The 22,117-nt window shown below is 60.1% G+C and overlaps 1 protein-coding gene across 11 annotated transcripts in view; it reads left to right on the top strand.

Annotated features, from left to right (window-relative positions):
- The window catches only part of SLC12A7 (solute carrier family 12 member 7), a 99,786-nt gene that overhangs the window by 57,174 nt on the left and 20,495 nt on the right, over positions 1 to 22,117 (top strand). For 4 of the 11 annotated variants that reach the window (XM_037015427.2, XM_017678778.3, XM_037015430.2 and 1 more), the window contains exons 8-26: positions 108 to 319; positions 1,104 to 1,271; positions 1,941 to 2,039; positions 2,575 to 2,632; positions 3,177 to 3,351; positions 4,306 to 4,424; positions 4,638 to 4,736; positions 5,291 to 5,410; positions 5,639 to 5,719; positions 6,095 to 6,199; positions 6,581 to 6,749; positions 8,963 to 9,158; positions 9,443 to 9,612; positions 9,726 to 9,857; positions 11,575 to 11,682; positions 12,453 to 12,631; positions 13,149 to 13,163; positions 15,652 to 15,785; positions 16,886 to 18,518. In XM_037015427.2, coding sequence (XP_036871322.2) covers positions 108 to 319; positions 1,104 to 1,271; positions 1,941 to 2,039; positions 2,575 to 2,632; positions 3,177 to 3,351; positions 4,306 to 4,424; positions 4,638 to 4,736; positions 5,291 to 5,410; positions 5,639 to 5,719; positions 6,095 to 6,199; positions 6,581 to 6,749; positions 8,963 to 9,158; positions 9,443 to 9,612; positions 9,726 to 9,857; positions 11,575 to 11,682; positions 12,453 to 12,631; positions 13,149 to 13,163; positions 15,652 to 15,785; positions 16,886 to 16,977 — 2,431 coding nt within the window. In that variant the 3' untranslated portion in view covers positions 16,978 to 18,518. Of the gene's footprint in view, positions 1 to 107; positions 320 to 1,103; positions 1,272 to 1,940; positions 2,040 to 2,574; positions 2,633 to 3,176; positions 3,352 to 4,305; positions 4,425 to 4,637; positions 4,737 to 5,290; positions 5,411 to 5,638; positions 5,720 to 6,094; positions 6,200 to 6,580; positions 6,750 to 8,962; positions 9,159 to 9,442; positions 9,613 to 9,725; positions 9,858 to 11,574; positions 11,683 to 12,452; positions 12,632 to 13,148; positions 13,164 to 15,651; positions 15,786 to 16,885; positions 18,519 to 22,117 lie in introns of those variants that run through there. The other 7 variants (XM_037015432.2, XM_037015434.2, XM_037015429.2 and 4 more) reach the window with 6 other exon arrangements.

Consider the following 22,117-nt stretch of genomic DNA (forward strand, 5'->3'; position numbering starts at 1 on the left):
AGCATCAGCAGCTGCGGGGACCCTGGAAACTTCCCTCTGGCTGTGCAAGAAAAGCAGAAGTCATTTCAGGCAGGGCGGCATGACATCTCACCCTCTGCCTTCCCCAGGGTCTGCCTGCTGGGGAATCGCACACTGTCAAGACGCAGCTTCAACGTCTGTGCCAAAGTCCACAATACCGGCAATGGCACGGTGACCACCACGCTCTGGGTCCTCTTCTGCAACAGCTCCTTGCCTGGCGCCACCTGTGACGAGTACTTTGCTCAGAACAATGTCACAGAGATCCAGGGCATTCCTGGTGTGGCCAGTGGCGTCCTGCTGGGTGAGTGCCCTGCTGTTCTTGGCTGGCAGGCTCATCCCAGAGTCCCTGCTGCTGCCCTGCAGGGGCCCCTGGCCAATCCCAGCCGCGGTTTGCTGCGGGCCCTTGGTGGAGGCCAGCGGGTTCAGGCTCAGGCCACCACAGGAGCCAGCACGGGGATGTAGCCTGTTAAGTGGTCTTGCCTTCCTCTGTGATGAGGAATTGGGCCGGCTCCCCCACCCCCGGCCCAGGAGAGGCCTGAGCTCTCGGTGGAGGGGAGCCGTGCCCCTGAGCGTGAAGCTGGGTCCCAGTGCCTGCCTGTGGTGGGTTGGTACTATGCTGAGGTGGGGTGGGTGGGCAGCAAGGCACTGACCGCCTCCAGCTGAGAACTGGAATGAGTTGTGGCTGCAGCACAGGGCGCCCTGTCCTGAAGGGCACGGGTGGGTCCCAGGTGTGGGGGTGTGGGTCTGGGTCGGGGTCCAGGCAGGGAGGGCCTGCAGGCGGCAGAGGGAGGCCCAGGCTGGGATCCGCCCTGGGTTTGTTGTGCAGTGGGGTGGGGACCCTCGCTGCCTCGGGGGGTCCTCTGTGTTGGGCCTCATGTGTACCGGTGGCCACAGCTCCCCGATGGCTCAGGTTCCCTCAGGCAAGTTCCTCTGAGCAAGTCGCCCCTGTCTTCAGCTGAGGCTGCAGCCATGGGGGCACACGAACCACATGAACCATTCGTCACCCACCACATCTGCTGGGCCACCTCAATGGCAGGGCCCTGGCAGCAGGTTCCAGAGTCCTGTCGCGCGGCCTGTCTCCACAGATAACCTGTGGAGTGCCTATGCGGACAAGGGGGCATTTGTGGAGAAGGGGGGCGTGCCCTCAGCACCCGTGCCGGGCGACAGCAGAGCCAGTGGGCTGCCCTATGTGCTCACCGACATCATGACCTACTTCACCATGCTGGTCGGCATCTACTTCCCCTCCGTGACTGGTGAGGCTGCGTTCCCGGTGGGGCTGTCTGCACTGCCCCTGACCCCGGGCCCCCTTTCCTTTCCCACTTTTGAGAACCCGTCCTACGGGTCTCTGCCCCCATCTCCTGCGTGTGGGGCCCGGGAAGTCATGGGCTGTGAGGGAGCTCTGCAGCTGTGGCGGTCCGGAGTGGGGACAGGGCCTGTCCTTACAGGGAGTCAGCCAACCTTCTGGGACTGCCCACGGGGCACGCCAGCACCCCATGCCTTTGTGCACACCAGTGCCCCCTGCCCCACATGTGCATGCATGCCTGCACTTCAGCTTGTCTGGCACACCTGAGCCCCAGCCCCCACCTGGCTGTGCTGGCTGACCCCACGGCCTGTGGCTGCTAGCGTGTTGGTCCCTTGGTCCTTGCCAGGTCAGCTCCTGGTCCCCGCTTGGAGCCTGCATGTGCCCAGAAGGCCAGCCCGCGAGGGGCTGCTCACTGCCTCTCCATGCTGTACCTTAGCTCTGCCTGGGGCCCCAGCGGCAGAGCAGGCAGGCGTTGGCTAGCGCTTCTCATCACACCTTTCCAGCATGGCTCAGTGTGGTCCAGGCCAGCAGGCCCTGTGTGCAGATGCCGCCTCAGATGGGCCTTGACCAGCAGCTGCGGTGTTTCCAGGTTTACACGTTAACACGTCTGCCTCCGTAGGTATCATGGCCGGCTCAAACCGGTCTGGGGACCTCAAGGATGCCCAGAAATCAATCCCCACAGGGACCATCATGGCCATCGTGACCACGTCTTTTATTTGTATCCTTGGGGCAGAGGCGTCAGGTGGCAAGGGCACTGGGGAAGGGCCGGGCCCCCTCAACCCTTCTCAGCTCATGGCCGACAGAGGTGAGCTCTGGCCACAGTGCAAGCCCCTCCAAGGGAGCTGGGCTGGTGATGATCTTGTGAAAGATAACAAGAGGTGGGGACACGACTCCCACCTTCGAGGTCAGTCACGGAGCACGGCACTGTGTGTAAAGCATGTGCAGCAGTTATCTGCACACACGTAGCTTGACCGTGCACCCATGGCTGGTCGTGGTCATCACTGAGCCACTGTTTTAGGAGGGGTAGCCAAGGCTTCTGTCGCTGAAGTTCATTCCCATGGTGGTTGCTCTGCAGGCCCTGTGCATCCTGACTGCCCGAGGCTGTTCTCTGGAGCTAGGATGGGGCAGTGAGGGAGGCGCCCCAGGGGTCACGGGACATGGCTGGGCACACAGGGCAGGTGGGTGGAGGACATGGTGTCTGGGCCCCCATTACCCCCACATCGCGCCTACCACTTCCTTGACCTGAGCCGCAGACCTCTCCTGCATTGTGCTGTTTGGGGCCTGCATTGAAGGCGTGGTCTTGCGAGATAAGTATGTTGGTTTTCCTTTGCACCTTCTAGAAACTTCTGGGGTCAGCGTCGGTTTTCTTGAAGACTTTAGCTTTGAAGTTGAGGTCACCCCAGGCCTTCACACTTTGTGCAGCAGGAAGCCCATGGCCCCTTTGGGACCCCATTTGGTCCCAGTATGTCCCCAGTCCTCCAGAGTGGAGCTGGGGACCCAGAGGAACTTCAGACCCTGATGAGCTGGAGGTGCAGGCTCCTGGGAGACCCCACCACCTCGTTGCCACCACTGTCCTCTCTGTGGGTGCGCGTTCAGCAGCCCTTGGGCACAGGGGTCCCCCTTGGTCCCTGATGGAGAGGCTGTGACTGAGCCATTGTTGCTGGCAACCCTGCTGTGGCAGGAGGGGCAGTGGCTGTGTGGACCGTGGGCTGGGCCGTGCCCCCTGCTCCTGAGGACGGGCCCTTAGGAGGCAGAACTCGTTTGCTCACTGCTGTGGGGCCAGTTACGTTCTCAAAACGTGGGAAGGTTTCACATCTTGGGCTCATGCTCTGAAAGCCACCCGTGCCTGCCCCAGGTTTGGGGAGGCCCTGCAGGGGAAGCTCGTCATTGGTATGCTGGCCTGGCCATCGCCCTGGGTCATCGTCATCGGCTCCTTCTTCTCAACCTGCGGCGCTGGCCTGCAGAGCCTCACAGGGGCTCCACGCCTGCTGCAGGCCATTGCCAGAGATGGCATCGTCCCCTTTTTGCAGGTAAGTGCGGTGGCTGCTGTCAGCCCCCCAAGAGCAGGGTGCCCTCTGGGAGAGTCCCCAAGGGTCTGCCCCCACAACATGCTCCTTACTGTTAAAGATCCCCACCTTCAGCCTGGCAGCCCTGCCCTGAGGTGGTCACGGGGCCGAGGGTGCAGGGTGTGGGTGCAGGCAGTCCCTCGCTGGCCTGGGCTCTGCAAAAGGTTTGGGAGGACCAGGGGTGTCTACCTGTGGGGCAGTATCTGTCTGCCAGGATGTGATGTTCCAGGGCCCCTGCTTCCTCAAGTGTGGGTGAGGCTTTTTGGGGTGAGGCCATTGATGCATTAGTGTCCTGGGGCCACTGTAGCACAAGCCACAGAGGGTTGCTCAGAAAACACGACCTGACTGCCTCCCAACCTGGGGGTGCTGGTCTGGAGTCCAGGTGCTGGCAGGGCAGGTCCTCCTGCACCTCTCTCCTGGGCGTGTGGACATCCACCTTCTCCCGTGTCCTCACGTGGTCATCCCTCTGTACCACTGGGCAGCAGGCAGCGTGGTGTCCCTAGAGGCTGGGCACAGCCTTCCGGGAGGTTCTGCCACATTGTGTGGCTGCGGGTTTAGGGCCCAGGCCTTACTGTGGGGTCCACCCAGGAATGTCCCCGCAGGTGTGAGAAGGGACCCTGCACCTCCATCTTGGGGCTGGCCTCAGGATGCCAGGAGACCCCCGGCCAGTGATCCCCGGCCAGCACTCTGTGCGGAGGCCCGGGGTCTAATGGTACCTGGGCCTTCATCTATCCCCACGAGTTCTGGGTGTCCCGGGCATGGTGAGGCAATCCTGACATGTGAGGCTACCCAGTTCTGCTGGTGCCGCATCTCTGAGACGCCCCCGGGTTGGCCTGCCCAGTGGGCTCCTCCCCTGAATGCAGGGTGCTCCTGAGGCCCCTGCGCTGCGGCCACCAGCTCCCTGCCCTTCTTCTGCAGGTGTTTGGCCACGGAAAGGCCAATGGGGAGCCCACGTGGGCCCTGCTGCTCACAGCCCTCATCTGCGAGGCCGGCATCCTCATCGCCTCCCTGGACAGCGTGGCCCCCATCCTCTCCATGTGAGTGGCCACGGGTGCGGCAGGAGATGGGGCGTGAGGCACCCACTCTCTGGGTTGGCCTGCCAGGGGACACAGGGATGGACACGGGACACGGTTGCCCGTGGGATGGTGACGTGGCCAAGAGGGAGGGTGCTTCCTGGGAGGTGGAGGGCAGGGGACCCGGCGTACTGGGACCTGGGGCCTGCCCCCCAATGCTGTACCTGATGCCCTCAGGTTTTTCCTCATGTGCTACATGTTTGTGAACCTGGCCTGCGCAGTGCAGACCCTGCTGCGCGCACCCAACTGGCGGCCACGTTTTAAGTACTACCACTGGTAAGCACGTGGGGTGGCCCAGGGGTCCCTGCTTGTTCTCTGGGGCATGAACTCCAGCCAAGCCACTGGTCATCTCCTGGGATGTCCAGGCGTCTGAGTCATGCAGCCTTGGGCTGCTGGGCCCCTGCCTCAGCGTGTCAGTCGTCCCAGAAGACACAGGGAACCACTGTGTTGGGTGCACAGGGGTGCTGAGCACACTGGGGTAGGAGGGGGTGGCTGCGGACTGGGGCCCCGTCGGAGCCCACGTGGCTGAACAGTGCCCCAGAATGGTTTGCTGGCGGAGGGCCCACCCGCCAAGTGCCCTGTTACATAGTTGTGACCAGGTTTTTTCATCATGTGCTGATGGTGATGTGTTTGAGGCAGCTACTCAGATGCTACTTTGGGGGCCCTGTGTGGGCAGGGCCTGCGATTGGTGGGCGGGGTTGCAGGTGGGCGGGGCGGGCCTGCGATTGGTGGGCGAGGCTGCAGGTGGGAGGGGCAGGGCAAGGCATGCGGGTTGGAGAGGGTGGGGGCGGGGCGAGCGAGGCAAAGTGCTGTGAGGCCTGTGTCCCCAGGGCGCTGTCCTTCCTGGGCATGAGCCTGTGCCTGGCCCTGATGTTCATCTGCTCCTGGTACTACGCGCTCTTTGCCATGCTCATAGCGGGTTGCATCTACAAGTACATAGAGTACCGTGGGTGAGTGCTGTGGCCACACCGCATGCAGGCACGCTCGTAAGGGGGGCCGCCTCCCTGGGGTCCACATAGGCCAGCATGTTGGTGTTCCGCCCCCGGAGCAGGGGCCTGGGGATCCGCAGCAGCCAAGCTGCCCGGGCGCACATGATGCGCAGCAGGCAGTGCCATGCTCGCCGTGGTGCCATTAGGCCTGCCTGCCTGTAAGAGCTGCGCCTCTGTGTGCCTTTGGAGGCGGACGCGGTCTGGTGATGGCATCGGTGTGATCACCAGCTTCCAATTGCGCCTGTGGAATGCCAAATGGTGGCAGCAACGGTAGTGGGCGAACTGCATCTCTGGGCCTCAGCGGCCCTGGTCCCTGCAGGGGGAGGAAGGCGGGGTAAACCCCCCCCCATCCAGCTCCAGGGTGGGTCTGGGGGCTGATGAGGCTAGTTCTGCTGGGTCTCTGCCTGCCCGCCAAGTCCCTGCCCCAACTCGGGTCCCACCCGGGTGTGCCAGTGCCCCCGCACCGCCCTCTCCTCCCAGGCTGCCCCTCCCTGTGCCCTGCCCTCCTGCACCCCACTGGTGGGCCTGGGAAGCCCCCCATCCCAGAGGTGCTGCAGAGACCCCAGGATCCTCTCTGGGAGGCTGCCCCACGGGTGCCTTCCTGTGGGTACCGTGGGTAGGCTCACTGCTACCCCCTCCCCACAGGGCCGAGAAGGAGTGGGGAGACGGCATCAGGGGGCTGTCGCTGAATGCCGCCCGCTACGCCCTGCTGCACGTGGAGCACGGTCCCCCCCACACCAAGAACTGGAGGTGAGCACCCCAGCCCACCCTGCCTCAGGCCCTTTGTACCCACAAGTGCCTGTCCCTAAAATCAGGCTCCAGGGACAGTCCATGGTTCTCTCTAGGAACTGATTGTCTCAGTAGCTTCTAGCTCCTTCCCGCAGAGCCAGGCATGGTGGCGAGGGGCACGGGGCTCTCGGTGGGCAGAGACAGCATGGCGCGCGGTGTCGGGGAGCTGGCTGGTGTCGGGCTCTGCTGTGGACCATCGTGCGCCTCCTGCCCACTGGAGGGAAGGGAGTTCTGCCCCCAAGAGCCAGGTGCCTCGGGTGCCTGGGCAGCAGCTGCTCACTGTGGCCCTAGCCACCTGGCAGTGCTGTGGTAAGTTGTCATGGTAACCTTGGTCCCCCGCAGGCCGCAGGTGCTGGTGATGCTGAGCCTGGACGAGGAACAGGGTGTGAAGCACCCGCGCCTGCTGTCCTTCACCACACAGCTCAAGGCCGGCAAGGGCCTGACCATTGTGGGCTCCGTGCTGGAGGGCACCTTCCTGGACAAGCACGCGGAGGCCCAGCGGGCCGAGGAGGTAGGTGGGTGGGTGGGCAGGAGGGCAGAGCGGGGTCACTCCACCCAGGCTGCATGCGGAGGCCAGCCCAGCCCGTTGTAGTCTGAGGCCCTGAAGCGCTTCTGCTGCCGTGTCGTGCTGTGTCAGAGGAGACGGTGGTTTCTGAGTTTGGAGTGTGCAGGGCTAGAAACCCCAGTAGGTGTGACACCCAGGAAAGCTAGGGCCTGCCTCCAAGGGCCTGGTGCCACGGGCCAGCCAGCATGAGCCTCGGGAAGGCCCTGGATGGGGTGCCTGCAAGGCCCTTGACCACTCAGCTTCATACCACGTCCTCCCACGTTTGAGGTCTGCACGTGTGTGAGGCCTGTGTACCACCACTGCGTTTGCCGTCAGAGGCTCTGGACTGGCAGGGATGAGGGCCAAGGGCAGGCCAGGCCCCCTCTCCCTGACTCAGATGCTGACGCTGCACCACGTCTGACCTGCTGCCCTCGGCTCCTCAGCATCTGGTCCTGAGCCCAGTCTCTTCATGTCACTCCCTGCCCTTCAGGCACCTTCTTACAGGAAATCCAAATGTGAACAGAAATGGCAAATGGAGTATCAAGCCCTGTGCGGCCAGCCCCCAGCCTGCGACCCTGCCTCCCTGCCCTTGGCCTGGTTATTCTGAGCCCAGTCTGCCCCCTCCCCTCTGTCATCCTCTCCGCATTTGCTCTGAGAGGGCTGGCCTTTCCTGCAGCCACCCTGCAACGTCTAGGGCGCCCCAGCAGCCCCTCGCCTCCTAGCTGCTCAGATCTCCTCTTCCCTCCGTGCCAGTAAGGATTGTTCCCACCAGGCCAGTGGCGTGTCTGCCTCTCTTGCCTCTTGGGTGGTCCCTGTCCCTGTCAGGAGGGTCCCCATACCTGGTGCTCTGGAACACCCCCCAGCCATGGTCACATGCCTGTGAATCAAGGCAGCACTGCTGGGCTCACTTAGATCCAGGCAGTTAATTCTGGGGCAGGCAAGAGAGCTCAGAGCAGGGTTACAGGCAGCGTTGCCCGTCAGCAGTTGCAGATGGCAATCCTGATCCTGCCCTTGCTCGGCCACCCAGGTGGCCAGTGCCTGTGGAGACACTTGCCCTGGCCTTCAGCGGCTCGCAGGCTCAGCTCGTTGGAGGTCAGGTGACACGCTTGCTCCATTCCTTTCTCTCCAAAGGCACCAGCGTGACTTAGGCCTTGGGTCTAACTGGGCAGTCGTGGGCCACAGACCCGGGCTTAAGCGTGCCCTTCATTGACTGTGGATCCTGGGTTTAAGCATCGTAGTTAGGGACACACTCTGGATCCAAGCGTGGCCATTGTTGGCCGTAGACCCTGGTTTCAGTGTGGCGGTTGTGGACCGTGGACCCTGGCCTCCGCATGGTGGTTTCTGACTGTAGACGGGCTTAGGTGCTGTGCGGGTGACCTTGGGATGTCCATCAGCCTGTTCTCGGCTGGGCCAGGGCAGCCCCTTCACCTTGGTGCCTTTGCTGTTTTGGCCCAGCCTGGGGGTCCTGTCTGCTTCCTGTGTTCGGTGTGACAAACTCCAGGCCTGTCTGGGGCATTTCCTGCCAGACCTTCTTCTGTGGGCAGGAAAGCCTGGGTTTTTATTTCCGACATTGCTAAGAGCTGTGTGACTGTGGCCACAGCTCGTGGTACAAGTGCTTGGCAGCTCCTCTGCCCTCAACTGGGAGATGGCGCTGGCCGCCGTGCCAGCAGGCGGTGTGCTGCTCCGAGGGTTGAGCCAGGGCAGCCCACTGCACCCTTCTGAGAAGCAGCATGGGAGAAGTGCCCTGAGCTTGCTCTGGCAGCTTTAAAGTCGTTCTCATGACCAGTGTGCAGGGCAAGCAGCCCCTGACTTGTGCCTTAAATCCAGTTTCTATGGAGATCATTTTAATCTTTGAAAGCTTCACTTGAGAAGCACTTGGAGGTGTCTGAGCCATGAGCGTGCTGACTAGGACAGAAAGCTGGCGTCTGCTGGTGACCTTGGCCTTAACCGTCTGGGCTAATTAGCGGGTAGAGGTGGCAGGGAACCAGGGGCCTCACTGGTGTGTGCCGATGCCCATGCATGCGTGAGCTCATCCACCCACACAGCTGTTCCCTCACACGCATGCAGGTGGCCCTCCGGCACCCGGCCGGGGTCCCAGGTCCCAGGGGTGGAGGCTGCGCCTGCCAGCCCTGGCCCTGCCTTGGGGCCTGCAGGGTGCCTGACCCCACCTGTCTCCTCAGAACATTCGGTCTTTGATGAGCATGGAGAAAATGAAGGGCTTCTGCCAGCTGGTGGTGTCCTGCACCCGGCGGGACGGCATGTCCCACCTGATCCAGTCGGCCGGCCTGGGGGGCATGAGGCACAACACGGTGCTCATGGCCTGGCCACAGTCCTGGAAGCAGGAGGACAACCCTTTCTCCTGGAAGAACTTCGTGGGTGCGTCCTGCCCCAGGGCCTGTGCAGGCTTCCACGTGCTCCTCTGGGTCTGACGATCATGCTCTCTGGAGGCCTTCAATTAAAAAGCACCCAGTCTCCCAACCCTGCTCCCAGTTGGGTGACTCCTGGGTGACCTGTGCAGGTGGGGCGGGGCCGCCCTGGGCAGGGGCTTTGCGGGACCCTGTGGCCTTGCCCGCAGCCACCGCCCCTCAGGCTGGCTGGGGGCAGTGAGGCCGTGGGGCCATGCGGTTCCGCCCCATCCAAGGCACCCACTGCCTCTCCAGACACTGTGCGTGACACCACTGCTGCGCAGCAGGCCCTGCTGGTGGCCAAAAACGTGGACCTGTTTCCGCAAAACCAGGAGCGCCTCGGCGAGGGGAACATTGACGTGTGGTGGGTCGTGCATGATGGAGGCCTCCTCATGCTGCTGCCCTTCCTGCTGCGACAGCACAAGGTGGGCACGGGGCGTGGAGACGGGCACAGGGCGTGGAGACGGGCATGGGGCTGTGGGCTGCACGGGGGGCGCCGGGGTGGCACCGGCCAGCCCTCACCCCACCCCGCGCCCAGGTGTGGAGGAAATGCCGCATGCGCATCTTCACGGTGGCCCAGGAGGATGACAACAGCATCCAAATGAAGAAGGACCTGCAGATGTTCCTGTACCACCTCCGCATCAGCGCCGAGGTAGAGGTGGTGGAGATGGTGAGCGGACAGCGGGGGCGTGGGGGTGAGACGGCCAGCGCGGGGAGGGCGGGGCCTGTGGAGCCCCACCCCCCACGCTCACCCCCTTTGCCCCGCCCTCTGGTGCCTTTTGCCGCCAGGGTTGCCGTACTCCTGTAACCGTGCTTTGGCCTCTCCTGTCCCTGTTTGGGGACCTGCTGCAGTTTTAAGTCATCTGAAGCTAAGGGGAATTAGGATGACAGGCAATCTGGCCTCCATCTGAGGGGCTGCAGGGCTGAGGACCACATTCCGGAGCTTGGAGTCAGCATCAAAATTCCCACCTACTAGTCACGGTGTTTCAGAGGCTCTCAGGCCCTTCCAAGGAGGTAGTTGGTTGTGACTGTTTAATAGAAATGTCAAAACCCATAACTCAGCTTGATTCCAGCCTTAATTGCAAGTAAGGCTTAATTACAAACATCTGTGGCATCGGGGACACTGAAATGGTGACAGGGCCACCAGGGACACCCCACCTGGATTTGTAGTCGGGGGAGCCGGTCCCGCTCTCCCGTGGAGCTCCAGGCACCGCTAGGCTGGACCTGGCTCGGTCCTCCTGCCAGGAAGTGGCAGGGTCCCCAATCCTCTCCACTGCATCTGGGGAGTTTGCCAGGCAACTTCCCCTGCAGGGCCCACCTAGACGGGGAGCCCTCCTGAGCATGGGGCCCAAGGGTGCCGGCCAGCAGAGGCAGGGTGCCCACAGGGGAGGCCAGTGGCCAACGGCCAAAGTTTAACAGTAAGGAATCAGGGTCACTAATACTGAGGGAGTTGGTCCCAGCCAGCAAGGCTTAGGAAAACCAGTCAGGAGCATAAACCATGAATAGTCTGCACAGAGGGGTTTGGGGTGAGACTCCTCTTTAAAATGAATTGTTTTATAAGGAGTATTAAGGAAGTAAGGATAAGTGGACATTCAGTGGGGCCAGAACCAGCCCAGTGAGTGCTGTGGGAGTCGGGGTCAGCACCCCTGTGGTGTCAGCCGCTGGCAGGCCATGCACAATCACCCTGCTTGCTGGATAGCTGATGTTGGAGCCATAAGGGTCAGAAATAGGGGTACTGCAGACAAAACGACTAAGCATCTGGAACCCAAGAAAACACACTCCCTGTTTAGTGAGAATTTAGTAAACAGACCCGTGCAGATATACCACATGAACATTGGTTTCCCTACGTGACTCATTAGGAAACTTAAGGGCATTTAACACAATACATAAGTTCAGGGGAACAGCAAACAGGCCCTCTGGCCCTGCCAGACGGAGCTCAGTTTCAGGGAGGGTCACACAGGCCCTGAGAGGAATCACCCCTTGGCAGGCAAGAAGGCCAGGGTCACCGAGGAGATCCCGGCTCGGTGGTCAGTGGGGAGTTGCAGGCACACTGTGCAGGTGATCGGCTCTGCTCTGGGCCCTTGTGAGCATGTCCTGGCACTCGGTCTGTTGCTGGCAGCCACAGCCAGACAGGCCCACATCCAGATTCACCAACAGCGTGCCCTTGGTTGGCTGTGGCAGCCTCCTCGCAGGCAGGTGTCTAGGGTGTCAGTGTACAGCACATGGCCCCAGGGCCAGGGTGTGTTCAAATGGGGTGTTCTTGGCACTCCCACCCTGGCCCTGCCTCTCACCCCGGCCCTGGCCCTGGCTCTCAGCCAAGTTTAGTAGGTGGCATCTATGGGTGGCTTGCTTTCTGCACATGTCGTTCAGCTCTTGGGATGTTCCAGGTGGAAAACGACATCTCAGCATTCACATATGAGAAGACACTGGTGATGGAGCAGAGGTCCCAGATGCTAAAGCAGATGCAGCTGTCCAGGACAGAGCGGGAGAGAGAGGTGCGGGCATGCCCCTCCGCTGCGGGCCAGCAGTCATGGGGTGGGAGGCAGCCCCCTGAGGCACTGCGTGCCCTCCAGCAGTCCCACAGCTACGAGCCAGCCGTCCCCCCCGAAGTTTCGTGAAGGGCGGGTGGTGGATGGGCGCCTGCTTCCACCTCCCCCCACAGGCCCCCGTGGGCCACACTCAGGTGGGGCTGGGCTGGGTGGCCCCCCACCTAACACACACAGCGCCTTCAACGCTGGCCCTTGCTGCTGTCCCAGCCAGGCACAGCCCCTGTGTCACCCCCTCCGAGGCCCCCGGCCTCTCTCCCCCATCACCTCCGTCCTCAGGCAGGCAGCCAGTGAGTCATTCCCCAGGCTCTGTCCCTGACCTCTAGGGGCTGCACTCTGACCCCTGGGCCTCCCCCATGCCCTCTGGCCATCAGGTGGTGCCTCTTCCGACACAGGCTTCCTGGGGTGGCCTGGACTGGCAGCTCCCTCCCGAAGGACGAAGGACGTGGTCCCTCTGCTGTTGGCGAGGGGATGGGGCTGTGAGAGGGAGGGAAGCAGGTCAGGGCAGAATGTGCATGTCGGCCCGACCTTGTCAGCTTCAGAGCTGGGACAGGTGGAATCCATGAGTCTGCTCGGGAGGAGGGGGTCTGGCCAGAGTGGACAGCATCGGGGCCCCAGTGTGGGGCCTGACTGGGGCTCCCGGGGCCAGCCCGCCCTGTTCCCCTGGGGGGCTCTGGGCCTGCTGATCGTAGTGAGCCTGTTGTTGCCCTGCCCGCCAGGCTCAGCTAATCCACGACCGGAACACCGCATCCCATTCTGCAGTGGCCGCCAGGACCCAGGCCCCATCCTCGCCAGACAAGGTGCAGATGACCTGGACCAAGGAAAAGCTTGCCGCTGAGAAGCACAAGAGCAGAGACCCTGGCATGCCTGGGTTCAAAGGTCTCTTCAGCCTAAAGCCGTGAGTGTTGGTCCGTGCAGGCTGGCAGCTCCCTTCTGCGGCCCGCTGGAGAGCCCCAGGCACACCCCCATGGGCCTCGGGGGGACGTATGTGGCCAGGAGCTGGTCTGCCTCTGGGGGCCAGATGGGACATGGGCAGCGAGCTCACCTGAAGCAGCGCCCCTGCCCCCCGCTGGGTCTTGCAATGGCAATGTTAGGGCTTCTGGGTGGGCTTGGAACTCCCAGCCCTGACCCCACCAGTGGTGCCCACTGCCCTCGGGGCTGGGCCTTTCCCTGCCGTGGCTCCTGCCTGTGGCATCGAGAGCCCCCAGGGCTCTTTGGCAGTGGAACTAAATCTTAAATTCCTGGGTTGCTGGGAGGGGCCAGGGGGCTTTCTGGGGTCCATGGGGTCAGACCCTCTGGTGGAGAAGCCTATGTAAACTGAAAAAAGGGCAGCTTGGGATGTGCCCAGAAACTGTTTGAAAGTTCATCCTGTTCTCTCCCAGAGTAACATGTTCTTTGTTTTCCCTTCCGCATAGAGAATGGGGAAGCCTGTAAGTCGCCACTGTGTGGATACTCCTTAGATTTAGGGCCTTGCATGCCAGCTTGCACAGCCCCCTGTGAACCACATGTGCACGGCTGTGTATGCACATGTGTCTGTGTGCAGGCAGAGTGTGCCTGCTGCTGTTTCGCTTTCAGTAGCTGCTATTTAATTCGCTTCCCTCCGCCCAGAGCAGCTCCTGGCTCGTGCCTGAGATTCAGTCTCAATAACACCTGGGAATTGGAGGGGGGCAGGCTGGCCTCGGCAGCTCTAGCGCAGAGGATATGTGCGTGTTGGCAGCTCTTAGCTCACACAACATCCACAGGCATGCGGTTCCCCAAGGATAGCCTTAATCCCTACCCCGTGGCATTTGCGCCTTCTGTGTACATGTGGCGGGAATGCGGGTGAACCTCCGTGTGATCAGGCCTCAGGAGCCAGGGGGCAGGGCGCCCCAAGGTTGCTGGCATCTGCTGTTCGTCCCTCCCTGCCCAGCACCTCTCTGGGCTGGGCGTCTATGGCAGCGGCCACTCCATCTCTAGCCCCTCAACCTGAGTTAGTCACGTACTCAGGGAGACGTGTAGATGTCTCAGCAAACTGCAGGGGGGTCCACCAGACCGATTTATCGTAAGCTAAAAAGCATCCCCCCCAAGTCAGCTCTGTTTATTAAAAAACCAAAATGAACACGTTGGCATAGGAGTAGTGCTTCTCCCCTAAAACCCCATTGCCCCCGGGCCAGCTGAGACCCTGTCCCCACGTGGGCTGCCACCCTTCCCGGGGTCGGGTTCGGGCAGCAGGCCCACCGAGTCAACAGTGTGAGTGGGAAAAGGGCGTTCCAGGCGTGGAAGAAGCGTGTGGGTTGACGTTCCACAGGGAGCCATGTGCTGGGGACAAGACTTCCTCCTGTATGGCTCCTTCGTGTGGGTTGGGCTGGGAGAAGCTTCTGGAAGGTGCCGAGGCCAGCCCATAGGTGACACGTGTGACCTGCCGTGGCATCCCGGGTGTGTGTGGCCCCATGAGGAGCTGCAGGACGGGATTCCCGCTTTGTGCCGCCCACCCTTCCCCTGCCTCGGGCAGCCCACCACCCCGGACACTGACTCCCACCAGATGCAGCGTATTTATGACATGTCTCCTCGTGGGTTCTCGGTGGGTGGGAACCTGTGCAGGTTCCTGTTTGCTCCCTGGGACGCGAGGGCCCCCTGCCTGCCTGTGCCTGGCATGCATGGAGCACCTCACGCTGGAGCCGCGGGCCCTTCCAGGCCCAGGCCTGCTCCTGGCATTACCCATGTTGTCAGATCCTAACCGTGAGCGGGGCCTTTGACATCGCACACTTCTGGAACTGCTGTCGGCCCCAGGCACCGGAACTGTGGTCTGTCCAGGCAGCTAACTCGTGGCTGTTGTGACGAAGGACCCCCAGTTGTGCTGTGGGCAGAGGCCCAACCTGTAGTTCTGTCAGGGAGAGAAAATAAAGGGTTTGTCTCCCTCTTTCCTCCTGGTAACGGGTGGCTCTCATGGGGCTCACTGGCCTCAGGACAGAGCCGACCAAGGCGTCTGCCAGCCTCTTCCCAGCCTTGTGTCCAGGGCCCGAGTCCTGCCCTCAGAGGGCCACGGCTGCCATGCAGGTGCCTGAGGCCTAGAGGCCGTGCCAGCTTTCTGATGGGGCAGGTGGCTCTCCCAGGCCTGCATCTAGTGTGCTTCCTGGGGCCCAATTCACCCAGTGAATGAGCACAGATCTGTGGGTGCTCAGCACCCAGGCATGCTGGTGGGCCTGGGTCTACAGAGGCTGGGGACCCTCCCTCCCGCTGCTGGGCCTGGGCACCTGGAGAAGCATCAGCACCCACAAGCCACTGCACTGCACACACTTGTGGGCAGTCAGTGAGGATGCGGGACACAGGCCAGGTGGCAAATGTCAGGAGCTCCTGGCCACTTGCTGCCATCAGGCTCCAGGGTGCAGGAGGCTGAGAGCCGGGGTGGAGCCTCCCTGGGGCTGGTTCTTGGCAAGGATCCAGGGTGTGATGCTTGGCCTTGGGTCATAGGGCCCATGCAGCCTCAGGGGGTGGGGAAGAAGGTCCTTCCTTTCCATTTCTGAGGCCCCTGCGGCCCCCAGCCGGTGCCAGGATGAGCGAGAGGCTGCCACATGCGCCCCACCCAGGCACGTAGCGAGGCAGCGGCTAAAGCAGGGATCTCAGTGGGAAATGTTCTGGAGCCGGCAGGTGGCTGACCGCGAGCTGCACCCCGGGAGCATCCGTCTCCCCTGGTGAGGGTGGCTGCTCGTACACACAGGGTCATGGCAGCTTTAGGGACATGCAGAAGGCCTGCTCCTGGCCGGATAGATCGCCCAGCCTGCTACACTGTCAGGCAGATGACCCGGGGTGGGGAAGCCATCTGAACCTGGTTTGTTTCTGCTGGGTCTGTGTCTGCAGTGAGTGGTGCACGCAGATCGGGGCTCTGGTGGCCTGTGTGTGGAACCATGGGCGGGAGGCTGAGTGTGCATCTCCCCACAGGGACCAGGCCAACGTCCGGAGGATGCACACGGCCGTAAAGCTCAATGGGGTTGTCCTCAGCAAGTCCCAGGAAGCCCAGCTGGTCTTGCTGAACATGCCAGGGCCCCCTAGAAACCGGCAGGGGGATGAGAACTGTATCCTTCCTGGGTTACATTACCTGCGGGTTTCCCTGGAGTAGCTGGGGGTGGCTTTCTGCTTGTTCAGAAGGGGATCCTGGAGCTGGGGTCGGCCACAGGGGCCCAAGGCTGACGGACCACAGCCCCCCTCCCCTGGGCTGCACATGGGGGCCACAAGCAGGTGGGCACCGAGGAGGGGTGGGCCCCACTTGGCTGGTTGCAGTGGACCCGGGAGTGGGAGGAGGCATCAAGGAAAGGACACTTCATAACCCAGGGGTACCAGCGCATGGCCCTGACCGGGCCTCAGGTGTCAGCACTGGGCTGCAGGAGGCGGTGTGACAACCATGGGGAATAGTGACTATGTGTTCTGCACTCAACAGTGGAGGCCTCATGGAGGCCCAGGACACCCAGGATTTGGGGTGATGAGTGGAGTGGACATGAGCACAGACCAAACCCCCAGGTGCCTGGGAGGGGCTGGAGCCCACCAGGAGCCCCGCCTTGACATCCGTTGCATGGTGCAGGACGGCACAGCACGGTGAGGCCTGTGGGCACTGGCTCCCACCTGGGGCTCCAGTCCTGAGTGCTTCTTGTGGCTGCACACCACCTCCAGTCAGGGCAGAGCCTGGAGCATGGGCGGGTGGTTCTGCCCTGGCCTTGTGTGTGGCCTTACTGTCTTACATGCTTTGGCATGCACCCAGCCCCCTTCCCCATGGTGCCCAGCCCTCCTAGTCAGTGGGGTATGTCTGCTGCCTGGTGGGTGTGCCTGCCCCCTCCACCCCCAGGCATCCCCTCCACTCGGGGCACAGGGAGCCAGGAGCCAGGAGGGCGGAGCCCTGGTTCTCGGGTCTAAAGCTTTAGGAATCATGTTTTGTTGGTGACCAGGACTCCCTGGCCTGTGGTGTCTTGGTGGACGTGTGCACCTTGCACACCATCCTGATGGTGTGTGCCCCAGCAGGCGCCCACCCATGTGGGATCACGTGGCTCTGTCGGGAGGGCCTGTCGTCCCGATGCACCTTGGTCCTGTCTCATGCTGAGTCCTGGGGACACGGGCAGTGAGGTCTTCCTTTGTGCTTCCAGCTCCATGCAGGCGTCACTGTGTCCTTAACGAGTCCGCCCAGACATGGAGTTCCTCGAGGTCCTGACTGAGGGGCTGAACAGGGTCCTTCTGGTCAGAGGCAGTGGCCGGGAGGTGATCACCATCTACTCCTAGTGTTCAGCCATGCGGGGAGGCCTGGGGGCTGCGACATGGCAAACGCTGCCCAGTGGCCTCACCTGATGGGGTGGCTTCCCACAAGTTTTTGGAATGCTGTGGGGTCTCCTGTCCAGGCCAAGGGCCACACATGAAAAGTTTTGTTGCATCCATGGGGAGATGCAGAGGCCTTAGTGCCCATGTGTTCCTGGGGGAGGTCAGGGTACCGGGCACATCGTGCAGCCACAGCAGCAGAGTGAGGCAGGGAGGCAGGCCACGTGTCCACCTTTGCATCCAGAGTAACCTTTCCTTGGCGGCGCCCACCTGGCTTCCGCAGTGACAGTCTACCAACGCCCCGTCTGGGCCGCTCGCGGGAAGCCGCTCCCACTGGCGCTGTCCCCTGGGCTGCTGGGCCCATTGAGGTACGTAAGACATCAGCCTGTGGCTGGGGGCCCAGCAGTGCTTTCTGCTGCTTTGTGACCTGCCTGCTGGAGTGTCTGTAAGTTAAGGCAGAGAAGAGCCATCCACGCCTGTGCCCCCGGCCCCACTGGGTTCCAGTCTTGTTCATGCCCCAGGAAGCTGCCTGAGTGACGTGCCCCCAGAGAGAGCCCTGCCCAGCCTGGGCGGTCTGCAGCTGGGATGCCAGCCCCATCCCTTCATGGGTACTGCACTCCCAGCCACAGGCACAAGGTTGTTTCTGAGATGCAGAAACAGTAAATGCCAAGAATTCTCCTCACCTGCAGCACCGTGACCAGACTGTGTGGTTCGGGGTCTGAGGCACAGCAGCTTATGAGGCCACGTCCTCGCCCACGCCCCTGGAGAGAGGGTGGGGCGCGGGTACCAGTGCCATGCCCTGGTTGTCCTGATGAAGCCTGCATGCCGCCTCCTGGTGGCCACAGGCGAGATGCCCGTCCACCTTCATAGGCCTGCCCTTCGCCTCTCCTGGGTTTGATTATGCCTGTTGTTTGTCACGGTGATTTTTCTGCCTCACTTCCTGCATGGCTTATTTATTTATAACCCCCAGGGTTTCCGTGACAGTGAGGTTGCCCTGAGGGGCCCAGACACCAGGCCCCTTTCCTTCTCTGGCTTCATGGACTCACTAGGGAATCACCTGGTCGACGGATTTCAGGTCAGGGCAAAGCTAAATGTGAGCTTCGGGTGTTTCTGGAGTGCTGCCGGACTGACCACCGGCCACGGTGTGTGCCAGGCAGCCAGGCTGGGGCCCTGGAGCCCTGCCCGTGTGGGTTCCACGCGGAGTTAGGCAGTGACGTCCACCCGCCTTGCACTGGGGCCTCTCCTGGTCCAGGGTCCCTGTACTGAGATTGGGGGGTAAGGTATGGAAAACCACCCCTGTGCTGCGACTGACACCTGGCCCATGGCCTTGGCATTCTGGAGTTGGGTGTGTGCCCCATGGCACGGTCTGCATGGACCCGATGCGTCCTTCCCACACGACTCTGTGTAAATACCACTGCAGCTGCTGCTTCTGGGATTTAGTTCATGTCCTCTCTAGGTTCCTATCTTTGGTTTTATCAGTAGAATAAAATTCTGTGAAATCAAGAATATTTGAGAATCTGCGTCTCATTCAGCATGAAAACTGGACAGTTGGAGAAAATGCCCCACCCTCCCTGGAGGAGTTTGTTCTGGGTCTAAATTGGCCCCGAGAAGTTAGCAAAACCGCAGAGCCCGTAGGGAGCAGCCCTGCCCAGTGCCAAGCGGGAGGGTCCCGCCCAGGAAGCCCCACCAGAGGTCCTCATGCTCGGACGCCAGAGCGCCTCCCCCAGCAGGGTGCAGTGCCCACAGGTGGGGGTGGTGTGGTGAGGCTGTGAGGTCACATCCCTCCGCTGCTGGCAGGAAAGGCCATGGTGACGGTGGTGTGGCCCCCGGAGACTGCCGATGACCTCCTGACCCAGCAGTCCCACTCCTGGGCATCTGGCCAAGAGAAGTGCACACACCCACAGAACCCTTCATGTGGTGTGTTGTGCACAGGCAGCCCAGGTGCCTGCCAGCAACGGGTTAGTGTGGGGTGCGTGCCCTGTGGGGCAGAGCTCCGTCCTTGAAAGGAACGAAGGGCCGATGCCACGACCCAGGCGAGCCTTGGGGACGCTGCTGCGCCACCCAGGGTCACATGTGCTTCCACCTGTGTCAATGCCCAGAACAGGCAGATCTGTGGCAGGTGGGCTGATGGCAGTCACTAGGAGTGGGGAGGGCAGACAAGGGCTTATCGGTGGCCCCCAAGGTCGCCGGATCCAGGCCCTCCCCTGTGGTGGCGAGCGGCAAACATCCATGCTTGTCTCAGATGTGCCAACCAGGAGTGCAGGTGGGCCACCCTGAGACAGAGCGAGGGTCATCTGAGTGCAGGGCCCTTCAGGACCAGGCAACAGCAGGTGCAAAGGCCTGAGGCAGGGGCGGCCTCGGTGGGGGCTTGCAAGGGGACCTGGGTCTTATATCTGGTTTTGGAGGAGCAGGAAGCCCCGCATGCAGCCGAGACCGGACCGAGGAGACCGACTATGGGTGGTGGGGGTGAGGCCATAGGGCAGGGTGGAGGGGCAGGGCAGGGGGTGTGTGGCCCCTGCTTGGGTGCTTTCCAGGTCTGCTTACCCTTATTAGTTTTTCCATTCATTTATTGTGATAAATACACATAAAATTCACCATCTTATTCATGACAAGTGTGCAGCCCAGGGTGTGAAGCATGTTCACCTGTGCAGCATCCCCACCACCATCTCAAACTTTCCATCTCCCCAAACCGAAGCTCTGTCCCCACTGAACACTCACCCCCTCCCCTCCCTGGCCCCACCGTCCACTTTCTGTCTCTGTGGATCTGCCTTTGGTGAGCATGCTGTTTCCCTTGATTGTTTAGGGCCTCTGATTTCTTGCAGTAAAGCTCTGTAGCTTTCTCTGTACAGGTCTGTACATTTTCAAGAAGTTGCATTGTAAGGTGTGTTTTTCTCTGCTGCTGCAAGATGTGGCTATAAGGAATGTCGTGCTAATTAGTTGCTACAAACGTATGGAATAACAATTTTGTAGGTTGGCCTGGGCATTCAGTGGTCTTGCTGAAATCATATCGATTAAGAGGTTTTTTTAAACAGATTCCTTTATGTTTTCTATGTATTATCCACAAATTAAGATAGTTTTTTTTTTTTCCTTTCTTTTCCTTTCTGTCTCCTCCATGTGGTTTGTTGCCCTGGGAAGAGCCTCTAGTGAAATGCATAGTTAAACTGGAAAAGATTGGTGTCCGTGGCATGGTCCTGCTCACAGTGCCGGTGCGCTCAGCGGCTCAGCATTCTGGGTGATGCTTGTGCATACCTGTTTGTGTCCGTTCATGTCGCATTGATGCTGTAATGCTCCTTTTGAGACAGAGACCGTGGATGTAGTCAGAGTAGGGTGAGAGCCTCCGGAGCGGGCAGGGCGGGATATTTGCAGTCAGAGCAATATAACTACATGCAAGGAAAACCCCCTACTAAAACTCTATGTTAAACATTGAGCTCTAGAATCATTCTTCAGTGAAATCAGTTAATGTTCCCCAGATAAAGAAGAGTAGCACATATTTTATTATGCTAATCATTTGTAACCAATTTTTACAAGTGGTTGTCTTCAAATCAATTTTATTAGTACCATCCAGAGGTAGAAAAATGTTTTTCATTCACACGCTTAGACACACAAACATATAGACTGAGACATAATGACTACAGTTAGCAACACTTTTCAAAAAAGAACATATACACAGACAGATAAACTGATACAAAGATTTGAGTTACTGATAGTCAAATGCCTTCTTTCCTTTTAGCTTATTTGACTAAAAGTATCTCAGTTTTCAAGAATATACTCTAAGGGCGAGCAGTTTACATAACTGGGTTAAGGTTTAGATGGCCCCAGATGAACAGGGCTGATGAAGGCTCTGAACTGATAGGGACTGTGTGTGTCCAGGGGGCTGGAGATAAAATGCAAGTACAATTCTAGCACCAGTCACTTAAAGCCAGTCTGTATTGCAAAAGTTATATTTCTTCTGTTTCAGGGAGTTTAGTTTAAAAACTTCCCAATTTTTGAAGATAATGAACCCAATAAGTAGAATAGATATTCACCAAAAAAATTTAGAAAACTAGTCCCATATTGTAGTAGTCCACAGGACTTTGGACTATTTTCCTTCCTTGCATTAAAATTAATTTAGCTGCATAACCTTATTATATTGTTTACTTCTCTCAGGGACCAAGCCTCTCCATTAGAGAGTTTGTATTGAGGCCAGGCAGAAGATAAGACACTTCTTTTTCAGAGTCTGGGGATCAAAATTGCTCCCAGTTCTTTAGAATGCAAGCCAAGAGAGGCGTGTCTGGCTTTAAACTTGAAGAAGAAGCTCCCATCCGGAATAGAAAGACAGGTGTGTGACACCTGGTCGGCCTTTCCTCTGTGAGGGCGTCCCCTCGCCTTGGAGCCTGGGTGACAGTGGTCAGTCACCTCTGCCAGGCCTACTGGAATTAACCACTCCTTACCAGCGTGGCCTGTATCTTGCCTTCCCCTGAGCAAGAGTTGCTTCAGAGCCCCAGATCTAGTGGGGAGTCCTGATCCAGACCCTAGTTTCTCTGCATGGGCTTTAGCATAGTACCCTCGGGATCATTCCTTGAGAGCTCCTGCCTGTCTGGTAAGTGCAGGGACTGTGTGACCTCTGGCTGCCAGAGCCTTGGTCTGAGCCACAGGCCTGTTTTGCTTCCCTGGGGCTGCAGGTAGAAATGCCATAGCCCCAGGATGGCTGCCTCTAAGGAAGGGAGGTCAATAGAATAGAGCCATTTACATGCTGGGCTCAGGGTTCAGCTTGATTACTTCACAGACTTCATTTACATTACGCAGGAGAAAGTGGCAGGAGAAAGTGGCACAGGCCTAGGAGGAGGGCTTTGAATGAGGAGCAGGGGAACTTTTTCCAATGCCAGAGATAGAATTCAGACAGACACTGCCATGGATAGTTATGGAGGGGGAGGATGTCTATACTCTTAAACACCAGTTTCTGCCACTGCCTGGGACTTATTTAGCCAGTCACCCACTGTAGCAAATCTGACCTGTGAGACAAGAGGTCAGGGGTCATCTGCAACTCTCGCATAGGCAGCAGCCAGGCAGGAGGTTCACTCAGCGCCATGGGGTCAATTGGCCGGAGCTGAGATCCAGGACCACTGTC

The sequence above is a fragment of the Manis javanica genome, chromosome 1, assembly GCF_040802235.1.
Source record: "Manis javanica isolate MJ-LG chromosome 1, MJ_LKY, whole genome shotgun sequence".
In the NCBI taxonomy this organism is placed as follows: domain Eukaryota; kingdom Metazoa; phylum Chordata; class Mammalia; order Pholidota; family Manidae; genus Manis; species Manis javanica.